The sequence below is a fragment of the Protobothrops mucrosquamatus genome, unplaced genomic scaffold, assembly GCF_001527695.2.
Source record: "Protobothrops mucrosquamatus isolate PMUCROS unplaced genomic scaffold, P.Mucros_1.0 scaffold1948, whole genome shotgun sequence".
Taxonomy (NCBI): domain Eukaryota; kingdom Metazoa; phylum Chordata; class Lepidosauria; order Squamata; family Viperidae; genus Protobothrops; species Protobothrops mucrosquamatus.
In genome coordinates, this window is record NW_015388068.1 from 1 (window position 1) to 19,289 (window position 19,289).

A 19,289-nucleotide genomic window follows, 5' to 3' on the forward strand; every position below is an offset into this window, starting at 1 on the left:
GCAACCTTGGCTCTTTTATGACTCGTGGACTTCAACTCCCAGAATTCCTGAGCCAGCCATGCTGGCTCAGGAATTCTGGGAGTTGAAGTCCACGAGTCATAAAAGAGCCAAGGTTGCCTACCCCTGATCTATTCTAAGCATTTCCCATCCCTGCCTGATCTGGATCATAACCAAAGACGGCCCCCCACCCACCCACCCATGTTGCAATGGGACTCGCTCGCCCAGTCGTCTCCTCCTCCGGCAAAGCCAGCACCGCTTTCAATTCCTGGGGGGAAAACCTGACCTCCCCAGCTGCAGCCAGCGGCAGACACTTACCCGAACCGCAAACCACGAAGATGAACAACGCCAGCAGCCACGGCCCCACCGATGCCTTCTCCTCGGGGGCGTTCCTCTGCAGGGAGAGACACCGAGGCTTAGAGGGACGGAAACCTCGCAGCCGCCTTGGGCACAAACCCGCGCCCCCCCCCCGCCCCGCCAGAAAACCCCTCCCGGGGATTACCCAGCCGGGGAGGGTCGCCGAAGCAAAGGGACGTGGAACCGGGGGGGGGGCAAGCCTCGCGGGGTGGCTCGGCTGCCTTCAAGACCGGCTCCTCTCTCTCTCCCTGGGAGAAGGGACGGGGGGGTACCGGCTCGCCGAGAGCCGCGGGCTGCTGCGGGAAAGGGAGCGAGCAGACGCGCCCCGAGACGCCGGAGAAAGACAGGGCTGCGACGGGCCCCTACCGAGGTCTTGGCCACGTTGCCGCGCTGCGTGATGTTTTTGCTGTGCTTCTCGTTGGCCATCCGGATCCGCTGTTTTGCCACCATCTTGACTGCTGTTGCCGTCCCCGCCGCCGCCGCCGCCGCCGCCTCCGTTCTGTACTCGCCGAGCGACGCCGCTCTCGGGCTGTGGGAGCTCCGCGCCGGGGATCACGGGAGGACCGTCCACCTCGCCTCTCTCGGGCTCTTCCCAGCCAAGCCGCCGCGTAAGCAGCAACTGCCCTTCACGCAGATCCCACCCTCCGGAAGCGCGTTGCCCAGCGGCGGCGAAGCGGGCGGGAGGGCCGTCCCCCCCGGAAGCGAGACTGTCCTCGAGCCTCCGCTGCTCACGCTTTCGCCTGAAAAAGCGTAGTTGACGGAACTCCCGCCCTCTATTGTCATTGTCCAATGGGCGCTGAGCTCGCTTGAGCCTGTGGCGAAGCTTTCTCGGGGCCATGTGATCCATGGCCCTCTCCTATCCTCCCCTTCAGCTTGCTACACGTCACCCGGAAAAAAACTCCGCTCTTGAGCTGGCGATAGAGGGCAGAGCAGACGTGTACAGTTTTCGGCTGTGACCCGTTGTGCGCCGCCCGGAAGGACAAGTGCCGCATCCGGATAAAGATGGCGCCTCCCACGCCGCTCTTGGCAGGTGGGTTCAGAATAAATCAACCAGACCCGTTCTCTGCCAAGATGGTTCTCACTGTAAGGCTTGTTGTGAAGTCTGGTAGAGGCCTGAGACTGTCACACACTTGTGGCATTTTTAGCGGAATTTTGTATAACCCTTCACTTTTTTCTGGGGGGGGGGGAAGTTGTACCTCTCCAGTGAGCTGTTTTCTGTGCAGAGCACTTTTGGTATTACGTGCATGGCTAACGTAGGCTTCTAAAGGGAAAGAGTCGTTGGGGAAGAGCATTCGGTTGCCTGTTTATACAAGGGCTTAGCTGCAGACAGAAGTATCTCTCGAGGGAACTGTATCTGAAATTTCGGACATCCTTGCATTCCATCAGTCATTTTGTCAAAGAGTCTGGATTCAACCATGACAGGAAAAAGTTACTTTTTGAAGAACGATAGTTTTAAGTTTGCAAATATTACTAAATGCATTGTATGTACCCAAAGTATTCATTTATGCTCACTCAGCACATTTATGTTCATTCAGACAGTAAAGAGTCTAGATCAGTGGTGGCGTACCTATGGCACATGTGCCAGAGGCGGCACTCAGAGCCCTCTCTGTTGGCACGCGCTCCACCGCCGCCAGCAGCAGGTCCATCAGGCCACCACCGCCCAGCACAAAGGAAGCGAAGCGGCCGACTAGCAAGCTCGAGTAGCGGTGGTAGAGCAGAGGTCACCAACCATTGTTGATTGGTGGACTGGAAGAAAAGGGAGGGGGAAGCATTTTACATGCGTGCATGCACACATGGGGCCGTGAGCATTGACACACTGCAAATGGGGTGGGGCTAGTGCCTGCGTGATACTAGCCCTCCCCCGTTCTTATGTGATGCAGCACCTTGTATCTGGTGGCGGCCATTTTTGCGTCTTGCACAATGGTGGCCCATTTTTGTGCCCCCGGTTTTTGCGTGCCAGAGGCAGCACTCAGAGGAGCCTCCCTGCCCTGAGGGCACCACAATGCTGATGCGGCCCTAGTGCTTTGCAATAAATAAGTGGGTTTTGAGTTGCGGTTTGGGCACTCGGTCTCTAAAAGGTTTGCCATCACTGGTCTAGATGTCTCCCGACTCGTCCAAGACTAGAGAGAAGTCAGGTTTGGAACATGCTAATACCCAAGACGCTTTCCCCATCTTTTCCATTTTAACTTCCTTTCTCTATTATCACCTACATAATTTCCTTCCTCCATTTTTTTGAATGGAAACTCTCCAGAATGACATTGTTTGTTCATGAATCCCTAAAGGCTCTTTTTCGGTTTGGCAGATATCCTTATTACAGAGGCTCCATTGTGCAACCCCTGTCTGGCTCTACTGGTATTTGCCAGATGATCAGATACTGCTGAACTCTCTTGCACTATACTTAACTAATGGCGAAATGCTTGATGTTTGCTGTGGTACTAAACTCCTGGTTAGGACTATGCTGGGTCAGATATTGCACTAACCCTTTCATCTAGCATATTTATGCATGCCAATAAAGGAGTCTGTAGCTCAGGGTTGAAATGAGGGATCCTTATGGCTTTCTGAGCTTGGTTGTTTTCTTGCAGACATTTCATTATCCAAACTAGATAATGCTAGTCTGATGATGTTACGTACCATGTTTCCCCGAAAATAAGACTCAACCGGAAAATAAGCCGTAGCATGATATTTCAGGATGCTTGTAATATAAGCCCCACCCCAAAATAAGCCCTAGTTAAGATCGTCAGCCAGACGGATGTATTTAGTACTGTATTTTCCCGAAAATAAGACCTAACCGGAAAATAAGCCCTAAGCGTCTTTTGGAGCAAAAATTAATATAAGACCTGGTCTTATTTTTGGGAAAACATGGGTAGTTTGGGTAATGAAATGTTTGCTTTTTGTCTCATGTTATACTCCAATTTAGAAAATGTCCTAGATGAAAAACAGTTAAGCACTACAGAAGTCGTAGAGCTCAAAGTTAAAGAGGGAGTGGAGTCATGCATGCAACCATGCTTTTCTCTGGCATAAATCCTGAAGCAGGGCTATTTGTATGTAATTCTGAACGCAAGTAAAGTAGGATAATGTAATTACATTCATGTGAAGATGCGTGTGAATCCAACCTAAACTGGTTTTACATTTATTGTACTTTTCGTTTTCAGTATTGTTTGATATTTTATATTAGTTTGCATCACAAGTACATAGCATCATAAGTAATCTTTTAAAATATTTCTGCAGAGCTAATGCCAGAGGCATGCTCCTAGACTTAATTTTAAATGACTACCTTCTATTTTGCTGGAGTTAATATGTCAATGAAATAACTAACAGTGGGACATTAGAGAGTAAATGCCACTTCATGAGATGTGTAATATTAATGTGTTTGTACAGATTTCAATATTTGCTTAAGGTAATTTTGTTCCAAGTCACTGGTCTTCCCTGGGACTTACGCCAGTATGAAAGCACTTAAAAATAAAAGTGCTAAGAGCAAATAGTGAGTGTGTAGTACATTAAGTTTCTCCTTCACTTTATATCATGCTAAAGTGTACTACCACAAAGGAAACACTGGTCTGTTGTTGGATTATTTTGGATTATTCTACGTTAGGGACAACGATATATTGATTGATTGATGGGTGCCTTGTGGGTGCTTATAAGCAGCAAATGTAAACATACTCCTCTATACCTGGTATTTGGAGGCATGCCGACTTCCCAACTTGGGGTTAATGGCAGTCGTGGCTTGGAGAGTCTTTGCACAACTTCAGGTTATGTAACCTTTCTGTATTGTGAGGCTTTGTGCTCAGTTCCTCATGCCTTCATTATCTCCTGGTCATCATCTTTAAAGCTCTCTGTGGCATAGATCTGAGATATTTCAGGAGCCACCTTGCCACAATGGGATTTGCCTGCTGCACTCATCCTGGTAGAAGAGGCCTATTGCAAATCCCATAAGCCAAGGAATTGCTGCCAGTGAGGTCCAGGAAAAGAAAGAGCCTTTTTTGCCACAGCCTCCACTCTCTGGAACATATTGCTGCAGGAAGTGAGGTCTGCCCCTGCCTGTCTGGCCTTCAGGAAATGCTTTAAAATCTGGCTCTGCCAGTTGTCATGGGGCCATAAAAGAGCAACTGTTGGATGGGGGTGGCTAATGTAGTACCTCTCTGCTCCAAACCCATGGTTTTTGTAACTTTAATCTTTTTTATACTTATGATTGTTTTTACATCCATTTGCTTTATCATGTTGTAAGTGGTTCACAGTTGTCTCAAGCTGCGAGATGAGCATAATATATATTTGATAAATAAATATGAAGCTTCAGGTTTGCTTGTTCACTGATTGGATGGTTATTACATAACATATATATTCATATTTTATTATTAAGCCAAAATATGCTCATTTAATTTAGAATTTTCTCTATTGTATGAAACTAAGGATTAATGTATTTGAAGCAAAATAAACATATGACTTATTATTCCATTATTTTGCTAGTACGAGGATCTGAAGGACTCTATATGTTGCATGGGTCACCTCATTTTACAGAGCATACAACATTTCAAAGGTATTTTCATTTTTGGCTTTATTAAATGTATACATTTTAGGATGCCCATAACAATAACAAATTATCAGATGCATATGTGGAGATTGGGAATGCCCTGATGTACTGTTCAGTAGAGCTTAAATTTTATAAATGTGAATATACATTTCTAGTTGCTGCTTCAAATACTACTCAGGTTTTTGTAATAATCAGAATGTCTTGGACTTTTAATTTACAGCTTTGGGGGGCAGGACATTTTTGGTTATTAAATGGAAAATGAAACAATTCCACATATCGAAAAAAGTATCTAAGTTAAATTGTTAGCATCTTTCTTTGTTCACATATCTGAGCACAGAAATGAAACAAGCATACTATTGGCATACCATTGTATTACTGGAAAGCATACTTAAATCTGCATTTGGTTCTATTTTGGGTGGGAGATATATCTCATCTGGCTTATTTCACCTCTGTTTTTGTCTGATCATAATGTTTATTTCTTTTATATCTTATCCCTCCAGAATTAATAAGGGGGCCTATTCACTCATATTAATAACATAGGACATTTTCCACCTGATTGGAATCAGGCCATTGTAGTACTGATATACAAAAATAAAGGAAGTAGACTTGACCCTGTAAACTATAGGCCTATTAGTTTATTAAATACAATAAATAAACTCTATGCCAGATTTTTATATGAAAAGTTAGTGGATTGGGTACAAAATGAAAATATTATTGCTGAAGAACAGGCCGGATTTAGAGAGGAACGTTCAACACTGGATCATTGTCTAATTCTGCACCATTTGGCTGAAAAATATTCTACCCCCTCTCGTGGTTCTCTTTATGCAACTTTTGTTGATTTTAAGTCAGCTTTTGATCTAATACCAAGGGACAGATTGTGGTATAATCTAAGACGTTCCACGATTGATAAAAGGCTGTTAGTTCTCATTCAGTCGCTCTATTCAAATACCTCTCTAAAAATCAGCTGCTCCCCCTGGGGACATTTATCTAAAGCAGTTCCAACTTATAGAGGTGTAAGGAAAGGTTGCATATTAGTTCCACTACTTTTTAATTTGTACCTAAATCCAATAATGCAAGTGCTTGCTGATCCACCCCATCATCCACCTATCTTGGCTGATTGTGCAATTCCAGCACTATTGTATGCTGATGATATAGTTATTTTGTCCTCTTCTCAGGTGGGAATGTAAAAAGCACTTAGGGGACTAGCTTTATTTTGCATAGAATACAAACTATTAATAAATTATGAAAAAACTAAAGTTTTAGTATTTGCCTCTTACCATCATAAGATCCATAAATGGCAAATTGATGGGACTCCAATTGAACAGGTGTGTACCTATAAATATCTTGGAGTGCAGTTCCATGCCTCCCTATCCTGGCATACTCACTTTCTTTATCGGGCAAGTGTTGCACAGCGCACCTCATCAGCTATCATAAAATTTTATCATTCTAAAGGACTTTACTACATCCCGGCAGCTTGTAAGGTTTTCCAAGCTAAGGCAGTCCCTCAGCTCCTCTATGGCTCGCAAATATGTTCACTTGCAAAGCTTAATGCTATTGAAATTATTCAAAATAAGTTTATTAGAGCCATACTGATGGTACCAAAAAGTATTAAAAATGCCATCCTACAGGTGGAAATAGGTTTAGTTTCATTGGAAGCTAGAGCATGGTTCCTTCTACTTACCTTTTAAAGTTAATTTTGATGCCTGTAGGGTTAGCCCCGTTAGTATTTATAGACCATTTTAAATCGTGGGGGGGGAAAAGCACTAGATAAAATTAAATCGCTGGGCTTCTCTATGGAAACTCTGTGTTCATTAGGATTTGATAATGCTAGAACTGCCTTGAAACAACGTATCTGGGATATTGATTTTCAAACAAACTTAAGTAAAGTGGCACATTCCAATATTTGTCACTTGCTTCCAGAAGGATTCTTCCCAGCTTCTTATCTATTTTCCATTACAATTTTGAAATTTCGTAAAGCTTTCACCTTAGCCAGGCTGGATACGTTGCCGTTGGCAGTCCTTTTTGGACGGTTTAAGGGTTGTGTCCATGTGGTGATGGCTCTATAGAAACCCTAAGCCATATGCTGCTTCATTGTTCTTTATATAAAGACTGTAGACAGATTCTTATATATCCGATATTGAAGAAGTTTCCAGGTAGTGGATATGAATTTTATCTAAAGTTGCTACTTTCGGATAAGGATCCGAAAATATCAATTCAGGTTGCCCAATTTTGTGCCACCATTTGCACAATACGTCGCACCATTATCAAGGTCTAAAAAAATTTAATATGATGTTTTATTTTGAGAATTTTGGATTATATTACATTGATTGTTTGATGGTTTTATATTCTATAAATATGGAAGTAAAATTGTCACTGCTGTTATATTTTGATTATGTCTGGCCTTATGGCTGTAATAAACAGATTGATTGATTGATTTCTTTTATATCAAAATAATAACAAAATTATTGTTGGAAGCATTTTTTAAAATGGATACTTTATATTTCATCTAAATAATTTTGTTTTTTCTTTATTTGAATTCTAATTTATTTTTGCTTTTGCTTTCAGGGATTCTGGGAAAAATGCAAAAGTGTTTACTTTCAGCAGAGATGGATCATTTTTTGCATTGGGCAATGGAGAAAAGTTAGTTTTTTTCTATGTTTGGGGTGTTTATATATGTAATAATATATATTAAAACATTGCTTTAAATAAGCTCATTAGTTTTAGCCAGATACTCCCTCCAGTAGGAAAGTATTTTGCATACTTCACTATTATAAAGCAAGTTATTGTGACTTTTGCAATCTGTAAAATATATTCTGTTTCATTTCGCTTCTAAGGAATTTGTCTTGGATGAGAATCATGATCGAATTTTTTTCAAAACAGCATAGCACATGTGAGGTTACATTTTTCTGTGAGATTTGTAACCTTTTATGACATATATATAAGATTGATTTTAAAACCAGGCAAAGATCATAAATTCTGTGCTAGCGATGGGCCTATTTCATTAATTATGTGAATTCTAAGATTTTATTTTATAAAAAAATGATATTTATATTTATTAATTGATATATTAGAAATGGGAAAAGATATAATGGACTCTGCTATACTGGTATATTTATTTATTTATTAAATTTGTACACTGCCTATCGCACTATCAATTGATTCTGGGTGGCCTACAAGATAAAACAATTCCAAATATTGAAATGATAAATATGGTAAATATTAACATTAACAAAAATTAGCAAAGGAAGGAACTAACATAAAATAGGGCGGAAGTGGAGCCTTCTTTTAATCCACTAACCACCTCCAGTCATGGAACGTCCCCAACAGGGCTCCATGCCAATAAGCAGAGTCATGTGTTAAGGGACCGGTTGTAAGTTGAGGACTGTCTATACTTTGGTGGAATGTGAGTACCAATTATTTTTATATGATTATGGTATTTTGGATAAGTAGTGTACTTCTCTATTTAATTTTATATAGGTAGTACAGTGTTCTTTCCCCAATTAGGTCACCTGCCCCATTAGGTCTGGCAGCCGAGTATGCTCTGGGTTCTATCTATCAGGAAATGTGAATGGCAGGGCCCAGGAAGAGACACTTTTCTATTATGGCACCTGCCCTTTGGAACATCCTCTTCTCAAACATTTTAGATTGCCGCAACCCTGCTGGCCTTTTGCAAGTCTTTGTTTTATCATTGGGCTTGGGGATCCAGATTTGTGGCAAAATCTGCAGTGGCTATGTTGATTTGTGTTGTTTTCATCTCATTTGCTGATTACATTTTTTTTACACATTTTTATAGTATTTTTAACTGTTATTAGCTCAGAGTCATGAATTTCAGATGGGTAACCATATACATTAAATGAATAAACTAATGAATACGGAAATAAATTTTCATAAAGTACTCTAGTGGTAAGATTAACTGAGATACATTTTGCAAACTTCTCTTATGTTTTAATATATCACACAATGATGTAATGAGTGTAAAGAGTTGGGTTTTGTGGTTTCCACTCATTATATTAAATGCTTGGGACTCTCTCCCATAGTATTTGCCTGGCTAGTTCTAATTAGCACGGTTGTGCACTCTGGGTTTCATTGGTTAAACAATGTCATGTCTCTGAACCCCGAAAGCACACGTTCTCTGCAACAGGACCTGTCTTCTGGAATGAAGTTCGAAATTCAAATGACTCCCACCTTATTAGTATTTCAAAGAACCCTAAAGACCTGGCTATTTGCTGAGTCCTTTGACAAAGATAATTGATTCCCTTTCTTCCTTTTTGTTCCCCTCCTAGTTATCATCATATGCTGTTTTTTAAGTGGGTTTTGCATTTTTTAAAATGTTTTTAATAATTGTAGGTCACCAAGAATTGCTGGGAGTTGGGTGGAATATAAATTTCATAAATTATAGTTGGTCAACCAGATGTTTAGTTTGAATTTGGCATTTTTATCTATCAAGCCCTTCTCAAGAACTTGGGATAGGCAGATGTTGTTTGAGGTGTTAATGGTATTGTATTGTCACAGAAGGTAAGCTGTTCTAAGTAAAACTGTCTTTTGCAGTTGATTGATAGTATTCAAGTGGTGCTCCAGATTTTTAGAATTGTACCCAAGGTTCCTATTACTATAGATACTGTTTTCTTTGGCCATGTGGAAAAGGGGAAATGTGGTGTATCAGAGCGGAAATGATGTCTACATACCTTGACCCTCAAGGACATTTTAGTGAAATGCATGTGTACAAGTTTTGGAAAGTTTGGAGTTCTGTATTTTAATTCTAATTATGTTTTGATGCTTTCTGAATTACTGCGTAGATGAAATACCAAGCAACATAGTAAGTGGAAGAATGAATCTGTTTTCTGTGATTGGGAATTGAGCTGATTTAGAAGGAACAGCTAAATAGCTATTANAGTTTGCCTTGAATTCTCTCCAAAGAGCAATGTCCTGGTGACATGGCAGCTTTATACAAGTAAGTATTCTTGTGTATTCTCCAGCTACTGCAAACATGGCAGCAACCATGCTAATTTTGAATAATATAATGCTTGAGTAGATTATTTTTTTTGTTCTGAACTGGAACAATAAAAATATGGAATCTCTGAGGAAAAGAGAGTCATTCCAAAGCAGCAAAGACATGTGTATGAGCTTATGTTTTCTTTTTCTGACCTCTCATTGTACTGCCCCGAAATGTTTGATTTGGTGTGCAAGTTCCTCTGGACAGAGATTTGTTATTTTCCCCCCGCACATTCTGAAATGATAGTGTTGTAGAAAATTAATGTAATAATGATGTTAAAAATAATGAATCCTATTCTTGCAAATCATAGTCACCATGGCAAATTCAAGATCTCTGAATGATTCCATATTTGAATAGCTTATGGTTAGTTTTTGTGCCTAACATTGATTTCCTGTAACTTAAATACATTATTTCATATTGTGAACTCTGGGACAGTAGAGAAGATGTACTGATTTTCTTCTGTGCAATATTCTTCAGGTATTAAATTTCTGCACAACCCACAGTCACCATGTAGGGAAGATGGGCAACATAGAAATTTAATAAATAAAAATATTTGAAGATGTACTGTACATTTCCATGTATCTATACACTTCTACACTTAACAAACAATCCAGGCCCCCAGGGCCTAACCATATGTGATATTATTTCCTTTTTCTAAAGGTGGGATAGGAAGAAAGTGATTAACTTTTTTTATGCTGCACTGTTTTACAAAATGGCTTTGCTATTAATTGCAAAGACAGAAAAAGGAAATTGTTTTGTGATTTATAATGCCACCTATTCTCACCATTACCTCCACTACCTTTGGCAGTTAAGATAATATTGCAGAAAAAGTTTAAGTTCAAGCATACATCATTCTTCAAATACGTAAATAATACCTTTCTGTCTGCAAAGGGGTTGACAACTGAGGATTGTCTTATCCAGTAGGATAGTGAATTTCATCTTACAGTGGCAAGAATGGATAATTTTGGTTTGAGAGGAAAAAAGCTGTCACTTTTTTGATGCCAAAAATATTACTTTGTACTTGACAAAATGGGACCAGTGGGGGAAAAATGCTACTTTTCTATGAAAGGTTTGCAACAAAATGTCACCTGGACCAATGGTATATTGCAGAGGAACAGAGATGATTTTGGAGATGTTGGTATAAAGTATGCATTTGGTATGTTGTAGCTGCAAAAGATGGTGCAGGGGAACCCAACCTTCAACTTTTCAGTGTGAAAAATGGAAAATGCTTGAAGTCATTCATCCAGAAAAAGTCACAGAACTGGTAAGTATTTCAATGAGTTTCATTATTTAGAACATGGTATTTGAAAACACTAAAATATCTAATTAATAAGTTTTTCAACTCTGCAAAAGTTGCTTAGATCTCTGTCTTTCTATCTCTCAACACAGTAATTCTACAAAGCTGAACACAAGACCAAATTTGGTCTGCAAGAGAAGCCAGCAAAAGAAAAATTGAGTTGGAAATGGTCTGTGGGTTGGGGGGACAAAAATTCCAAATATATTGTCCCAAGGCTTGCTTATGGGCAGCTACTCAAAAAATTTCTATCAGTTTCGTTCTAAATACCTATCCCTCCTAGTCACATGACCCAGAGGAAATTGTGTACATCCTGCCCTGTGCTTCCAAGTGCATGTGTCTAAGCAAATACAGCAATACACATGTAAATGACATAACATATCACTTCATTGTACAGAAATAGATAAAGATTGATCCTATGGTCATTGGTAAAAGGATAAAAAAGGGTTCCATAAGCTGTGTTCTCCATGCACGTCCTCTCTTTTTTTAAGCATTGATTTTTTTTAATTTTAATGTAACTTGTTTTCAGATAACATATTCATGGGGACATTTGAAAATATAATAAGTAATGATTAGATTTAGAATTTGCCTTACACATTTACAACTTAAAATATATCTTTCAATGGTATTTTTTTAAAATCTGCATTTTAAAAATATTGTTAGAAATACTTTTTATGAAGGCCACAACTACCAGGTGTTGGTTTTAATATTTATTCCACTCCACCCACTATCTAATCATTAGGTGTCCTTGCTGGTCAGATGATGAAAGCCTGTGTGCCAGGAGTGTTAACAATGAACTTCATTTCTTTGAAAACAACGACTTCAGTATGCAAGTTCTTTCTTGTTCTTTAGATAAACATTCCATGTTTAATCTTTTCATGATTTTCTTATGTTTTCAGCTGCTTGCTTTACTGCAGTTCCCACCTTTAGTCTTTAATACAGTTCTGAAATTCCATTAAGTATAGGTAGTCCTCGACTTACGAGCACAATTGAGCCCAATATTTCTGTTTCTAATTGAGACAGTTAACTGAGTTTTGCCCATTTTATTATCTTTCTTGCCATAGTTGTTAAGTGAATTACTGCAGTCGATAAGTTAGTAACATGATTGTTAAGTGGCTTCCACATTGACTTTGCTTGCAAAAGGTGATCACTTGACCTCGGGACACTGTAATCGTCATAAATATCAGTTACTTGCCAAACATCTGAATTTTGATCGTGTGACCACAAGGATGCTTTAACACAGAGGTCCCCAACCCCCGGTCCGTGGACTGGCACCGATCCGCAGCATACCAGCAAGCAGGCCGCACAAACAAGCAAAGCTCCATCCTTAGGATGCAAGCAGTGTTCAAAACCACACCCCCTCTGGTCCGCGGAAAAACCTTTCTCCATGGCACCAGTCTCTGGTGCCCAAAAGGTTGGGGACCTCTGCTTTAAAAGTCATAAGTGTGAAAAACGATCATTAGTCACTTTTTTCAATACCATTGTAACTTCGGTCACTAAATGAACTATTGTAAGTCAAGGACTATCTGTAATATGAAATTTTACTTTTATCAATTTACCTCTAGCATTTTTGCTATATGGCGGTATTTTATCTAAAATGCAGCCATTTTAAGCTTTAAAAGATTTTATATTAAAAGATTTACATTAAATGCAGTCTGTTTGAGATAAAATTTATAGTCATTTATTTTCTCATACTTGTAAAGATATATAATTCATGTAAAATATTTTAAAGTAGCAAATATGCCCTGTATACAACATATTTTATAACTGTTTATTTACTTATTACTTGCTGAAACCTATAGGCAGGGCTACCTAACAATTCACAAAAGTTTTTGTTTGAATTTTGTTAACTTGAGGATGGTGATCTTTGCAGGTACAATTGCAAATAAACTTCATCTGCAAAAAATCAATGATTTTGTGTTGTCACCAGGAGATCAGCCAACCAAGGTGCTTTCTTTTGAATTCTTTCCCTGGTACAATTTTAATTTCATCCAGATTTTAGAACATACCTACTTTTAATATTTATTTTAACAGATATTTCACATCTTATCAATACAGGTGGCTGTTTATGTTCCTGGAAGCAAAGGAGCCCCATCTTTTGTAAGGCTTTACCAATATCCTAACTTTGAAGGCTCACAATCTGCATTGGCAAACAAAAGCTTCTTTAAAGCTGATAAGGTGAAAATGCTGTGGAATAGCAAAGGTATTTTTTTTTAGAAAAAGCTTTGTCTTTATTTGAGAAAATTTCAGTCTACTTTTTTTTTCTTGAACATGTAGTCAGTATATAGGCTTGAATAATCAAAATGCCAAAATGACGTTTATACTTGGTATTATGCTTTGTCAGTCACATTCTGTATAACTCTAACATACAGTGATTCTCTGTACACTTATTCTTCAGAATACACTGAGAAAAATATTTCTGAATGTTCCCATGGTACAGACTCTGTTTTATGAATAAGAATTTGGAGGAGAAACCAAAGCACCTTTTCCTAACTTGGGGCCTTTGGGGTTATATTTAAGTAACTATGTTCATAATTTCCAGCCATTGCATTCCCTGGAAATTGTAGTCCAACAGTCAGAGGGCATCAGCTACAAATTATGATTTAGAAGAAACACAGAAAAATTCTGGGGTTAAAATGGTCTCCTTTACCCGAAGCTAGTTTTTTAAAATCATATTGCTCTTCAGGCTTCAAGACTACATATAGCCACATTTATTATTTGTTTTTGTTTTTTTAAATAGATTACTGTGTAGCTTCTTTTTAAAAATATCCTTTTCCCCTTCATCTGAATAGCCACTGCAATGCTTGTAATAGCTAGTACAGAAGTTGATAAAACAGGAGCATCTTACTATGGAGAACAAACTCTACATTACATAGCAACCAATGGAGAAACGGCTGTCGTACAACTACGTAAGTGGCTCTAGTAATAATTATATTATGTGTTTTAAAGCATTTAAACACATGGGAAAGAGAATTCCATGAGAATTTGAAGATCATCTTTAAAGAGCCATATTTAATTCTTATGACCAACCAGTACTTACTGACTTAAATGGAGTGAAGTATGTAAGATTTAAATTGAAAGTTTCCATTATATAAAAAAGATGTTTATGGGACAGAGAGCCCAACTCTATATGAGAAGTGTCTTTCTAGTTATTACACTAAAAAGAGAAACTGGGGCTGCCAACCAGTTTTAAGGACTTCTCTTTAAAGACTTTGCTTAATTACTTTTATTCTATATGATTACATTTAATGAAACTGTATAGATTTTAGACTTTGAATTGTAGTGTTCATCATAATTATATAATAACCAAATTTAAAAGAAAATAACCACATGGAGGGGGGGCGTTCCAGTTACTTACTGAAAAATTGCAAAGTTGTAGGTAATCTGAGTTCTGCAACTGTTCCGTATTATGAAACCTATTGAGACTTTTTTTCACTCTATAATAAAAGCAGAGGATGAATGTAACTGTATTAAAATGATTATAGTAACCCTTGTTCAGTAATCTTTTATGACTGACAGGTGGACAAGGAACTTAGGCAATATTTTAGCTGATGAATTGGCAGATGTTTCTCCAGTCACTGGCCAGGTTCTCAGTTATTGATTCTGAACAGAAAACAGGAGAGCTGTAGCTAACCTTAGTTGCAAAGAAACATTTATAGTCTCATGCAGGCCAGCACAATTTTAAATATAATTTTAACTAAATATATTGTGGTCTCTAGATTCTCAACAATTTACAGACACAAGTGCGCATAATTTAATTTTGAGTTTATTTAAAGTCACAGATCAGGGGCTTAGCACTTCTTAAAACAGTTCAAGTTGGCAAAAAATCATTTTCAGTTTGCTAAATGAGAAAACTAGCCTGGCTTGCTGCATTTAATTTTTTGTTCCCATGTATCCTGCCTCTCTTCTTTCCTATTTGGCTTTTAATTAACATTTATTACCAAAATGTAGTAGCACTTATGATTTCATTGAACAATTGTAAACTGTAATTTGTGTTAAGTTTAGGTTTTTATTTTACTTGTCTCTCAACAACTTAGATGTTGTTTTACAATTTCAGCTGTTTTTTTTTCTATGCAGCAAAAAACGGTCCAATTTATGATGCAGCTTGGAATCCCAATGCCACAGAGTTCTGCGTTGTGTATGGTTTCATGCCTGCTAAATCTACTATCTTCAATCTAAAATGTGATCCTGTATTTGATTTTGGGACTGGTCCCCACAATGCTGTCTACTACAGTCCTCAAGGACAAATCTTAGTATTAGCTGGATTTGGGAATCTTAGTGGACAACTCGATGTATGGGATGTTAAAAACTACAAACTTATTTCCAAACCGCAGGCCTCTGATTCTACATATTTGGCTTGGTGCCCTGATGGAGAGCATATAGTAACAGCTACATGTTCTCCAAGGCTACGAGTTGGGAATGGATTCAAGATCTGGCATTATACTGGCTCTGTGTTATACAGATACGAAGTTCAGCCAAATGCAGAACTTTGGCAAGTTATTTGGCAACCCTTTTTGGATGGAGTATTTCCAGCAAAGCCAGTAACATACCATGCTGTTCCAAGCAAAGTGTTAAATGAGGAACCAAAGACTGCCACAGCCTATAGACCTCCAGCTCTCAGAAATAAACCTGTAACTAGTTCTAAACTGGTAAGTAACCATTATCTTCAAGGAAGAGTGTAGAAAGATACCTGCTATGTCTTCTATGCCTCTGCACCAGTTAATTATAACTGGTTATTTATGCATCAATTATTTTTGTATTGATTTCCTTCCTCATAGCATGAGGATGAGCCACCCCAGAACATGAGAACACAGTCAAAAAGTGGTGATAAGCCATTATCTAAAACAGCTCTTAAAAATCAAAAGAAGCATGAAGCTAAGAAGGTGGCTAAACAGGTATAGCTATTTTTATTTTTTTTTCTTAAGCATGATTCATCGCATTTTGAACAGATGGTATTTGGTAAACCATTGTTTAGTAGGATTCTGCATAGAATTTTGTATTAAGCTCAAAGTGATCAGTCTTTCACTATCACATAAGCCAAAGTTAGAAATTCTGGAGAACTCAAAACATCTCAATAATTAATAAAATCACTGCCTAGAATGGTTTCATTTAAAAGTGGTCTTAACTAATGATACATTTCATTAAAGGAGGCGAGAGCTAAAGGGAACCAGGAAATCACTCCAGCTCCTCCAGTACAAAATGAATTGAACAATACAATATCCTCTGAAATATCGGGAGATCCTGAGTTGGAGAAAAAAATAAAAAATCTTAAAAAGGTAAGAAGTTTTTTCAAACAAAGGCTATTGATAGATCCTTTCCCCATTTCATTTTGTTGAACAGTAGTATTAGTGATCTTTGTTTTACTTTTTCTTACTATTGTAACAGCTGGAGCTATAAGTCCAAGGTACATAATATGAGGCCCTAGGACCACATGTGGCCCCTGAAAATGTCTGTACGGCATCCAAAGACTTCCAAGTATTCAGCATCAAAAAGATGGCCAGTAAAATTGTCATTATGGCTGCCATCTTGAATTTTTTGAACCCCCTTCATCCCTGTAGATGCCCTGCAATTATTTGTACATTTTTCAGTTAAATGTTATATGTGAGTCTTATGTGTGTTTGTGCAACCAAAGGAGAGAGGTAAGAAGTTTGGATTTTATTTTCTAGGGACTTAAGAATCTGCTTTATATTAAACCAATTGAAATATTTTTTTTTAGTGTAGTGTATTTTGGAAAGGAATATAAAGACATTGGTAACCTGGAGGATTCTCTTTTGGCTCAGTAAAAAAAATCATAAAGTCCTCCACATATGTGCATGCACCACAGAAAACAAATTAAATTTGTTGTTTCTGCCCTCCTTTTAACCATGCTTTCTGAACTACAGAAACTCAAGGCTATTGAACAGCTGAAAGAGCAGGCTGCTACAGGTAAACAGCTAGAGAAAAATCAGGTATGCTTCTCATATTCTTAAGTTAACAGAGTTGTCTATAATTTGTACATCACCTGAATTCTTAAATCTGATACATTTGTAAATAATTGTTGATTATACTTTATACTATTTTTTCATTATGTATACTAAGTAAGATTGTCTTATGTCTATATTATAGATGGAGAAAATTCAGAAAGAGGCTACACTTCTAAAGGAATTGGAAGACTTGGAACTGGGTGTTTGAGCTACAGAAAATTAAAATCACAATTTTCTTTCATGAAAATAAATGAATGAATGAATGAATGCTCACTTTTATTACTTCCCATATAGATTAACTTTTTTCTGCCTACTATCTGAAAAAAAAATGTAAAATGTAAAATAATTATAATTCAGAAGTAAATCAGTTGCCTTGATTCCAAAATAGTATTGCTGAGATCCAAAATAAAGTATGTTGGAGCACCTATATTTTTGGCAAATGCTAAGTTTAAGATGTAACCCTAATGTATATTGTTTTTAAACACAGACTTTAACCTTTGGCATATATATATGGAGAAGTTTGTAATTCGAGCAGTGAACCATGTGATTTACATACTGGGGTTTGGTTGTTATTTTGCAATAGCTATTTCATCATTTCCTTATCGTTGTGGTTTATATTAAATATTACATACATACACATTTTGGTTTTGTAGGTCTCTGAGTTCTTAAAAACAGGTTTAAAACCTATACATATTTGATGAAATCAGTTTCCTAAAATGTAAGCCTTTTTCCACAACAAATAAGAAAAAGGGATTGGGCATTCAGGAACAAAATGTTTCATTAACAGATTACCATCACTTATATTATAAAGCCAGAAGAAATAAGAGTTCATCCATCTATCTGTTTTAAAGCAGTAGAGTACCTGGTCTCAAACTGAGAAACTGATTCACAAGGAGGATCTTCCAGCAGGATCCCTTCAGCTTCTATTCAATTCATTTTAAACCCGCCTTTTGCTAATTGTTCAGTCATCGGGTGACCTGTAAAGTGAAATTCCACACTTTATCAATCAAATAAAAATATTTATCTCTATTTATATGCATACAAGAATAAATTTATTACTAGCTTTAATAAGTAAATAATAGCTATACAAACAGGAGTATACAGGTAGTGTATTCCTAGCACTGGAGTTATCGCTTCTTCCCAGTTTGCAATAGATTTATTTTTTCCCAATTCTACTGCAACTTTCTGTGTTTTATTTTATTTGTAGAATGCCAACAGAAATAGTCCTTTAATACACACTGGGTTTTTTTTACAGTTTGATTGCAAGTCTTGGCTTGTATCCAAATACTATTTTTAGTTAAAGTTCTTATTTAGTTCAATGTATTTGCAATGTGACAAACAATGTATAAAAAAATAAGAAATGGAGAGAAACAATAGCATACTGATGGACTTCTTTATGTTTACTGATCACTGCATCCCCCCCCAAAGAGTTGGAAAAATGTAGAAAAATAAAATCAAGGGACTGGAGCAATGACTAGGAAAAATGAGAACAACATTTGGTGCTTTTTAGCTGAGCCAAATAAAAATGGTCATGGTAGAGGGTTTTTTAAAATAATAGTTACTAAATGCAATTAAAAAGATAAAAATACAAACTAAAAAAATAAAAGAATAAAAATAGTGCAGAGAATTAAAAATGCAAAAATAAAAAATTATAAATTTCTCCCTTCATCACAACAAGCATAAATTTTAGTAACTTATCACCCTCTCAAAACAAATCATCTCTTCCCATATCTTGTTTACATCCTATATCAGTCTCATCTCTTATTTATAAACAAATCCTTAAAGTCTTGTCATGCAGTCCTGATCAGCAACAGTCTATTAAGGATTACCAGAGATAATCTATCTAGTTTAACCTTGATCAAATAAATCAACCTTATATTCCTTTCTTATACATTTAACAATCTTTATCTTTAAGCCCTTCAAGTAATGTCTTAGAACTTGATTTCTTTTTATACTTTTCTTTTTTACTTTTTCTTTGTTCCTTCACCCAAAATCCTTCAAAATTTTAACAGGCCTCTTTTGTAAATTCAATATAAGGGAGTTAAGTCACTCTTTTGTTTCGTATATTCCTTTTAATTATTAAGGTATCAGCTAGTTTCATTTGTATATCCAGTGTAGCATCTCTTTCCATATCATTCTTGCAACCTGTCATTATTA

The 19,289-nt window shown here is 37.5% G+C and overlaps 1 protein-coding gene across 1 annotated transcript; it reads left to right on the forward strand.

Moving 5' to 3' along the window:
- Positions 1–1,263: 1,263 nt before the first annotated feature.
- On the forward strand, positions 1,264–18,161 carry EIF2A (eukaryotic translation initiation factor 2A; the record flags this gene model as incomplete). The annotated part of the gene is given in 14 exon segments (XM_015823685.1): positions 1,264–1,384; positions 4,819–4,888; positions 7,448–7,522; positions 9,775–9,833; positions 11,043–11,139; positions 11,912–11,994; positions 13,043–13,116; positions 13,228–13,372; positions 13,962–14,078; positions 15,247–15,818; positions 15,948–16,064; positions 16,317–16,445; positions 17,052–17,117; positions 17,275–18,161. Coding segments are annotated over 14 exon segments (1,698 nt in total), but the record flags the coding sequence as incomplete, so codon positions are not given.
- Between the last annotated feature and the right edge of the window lie 1,128 nt (positions 18,162–19,289).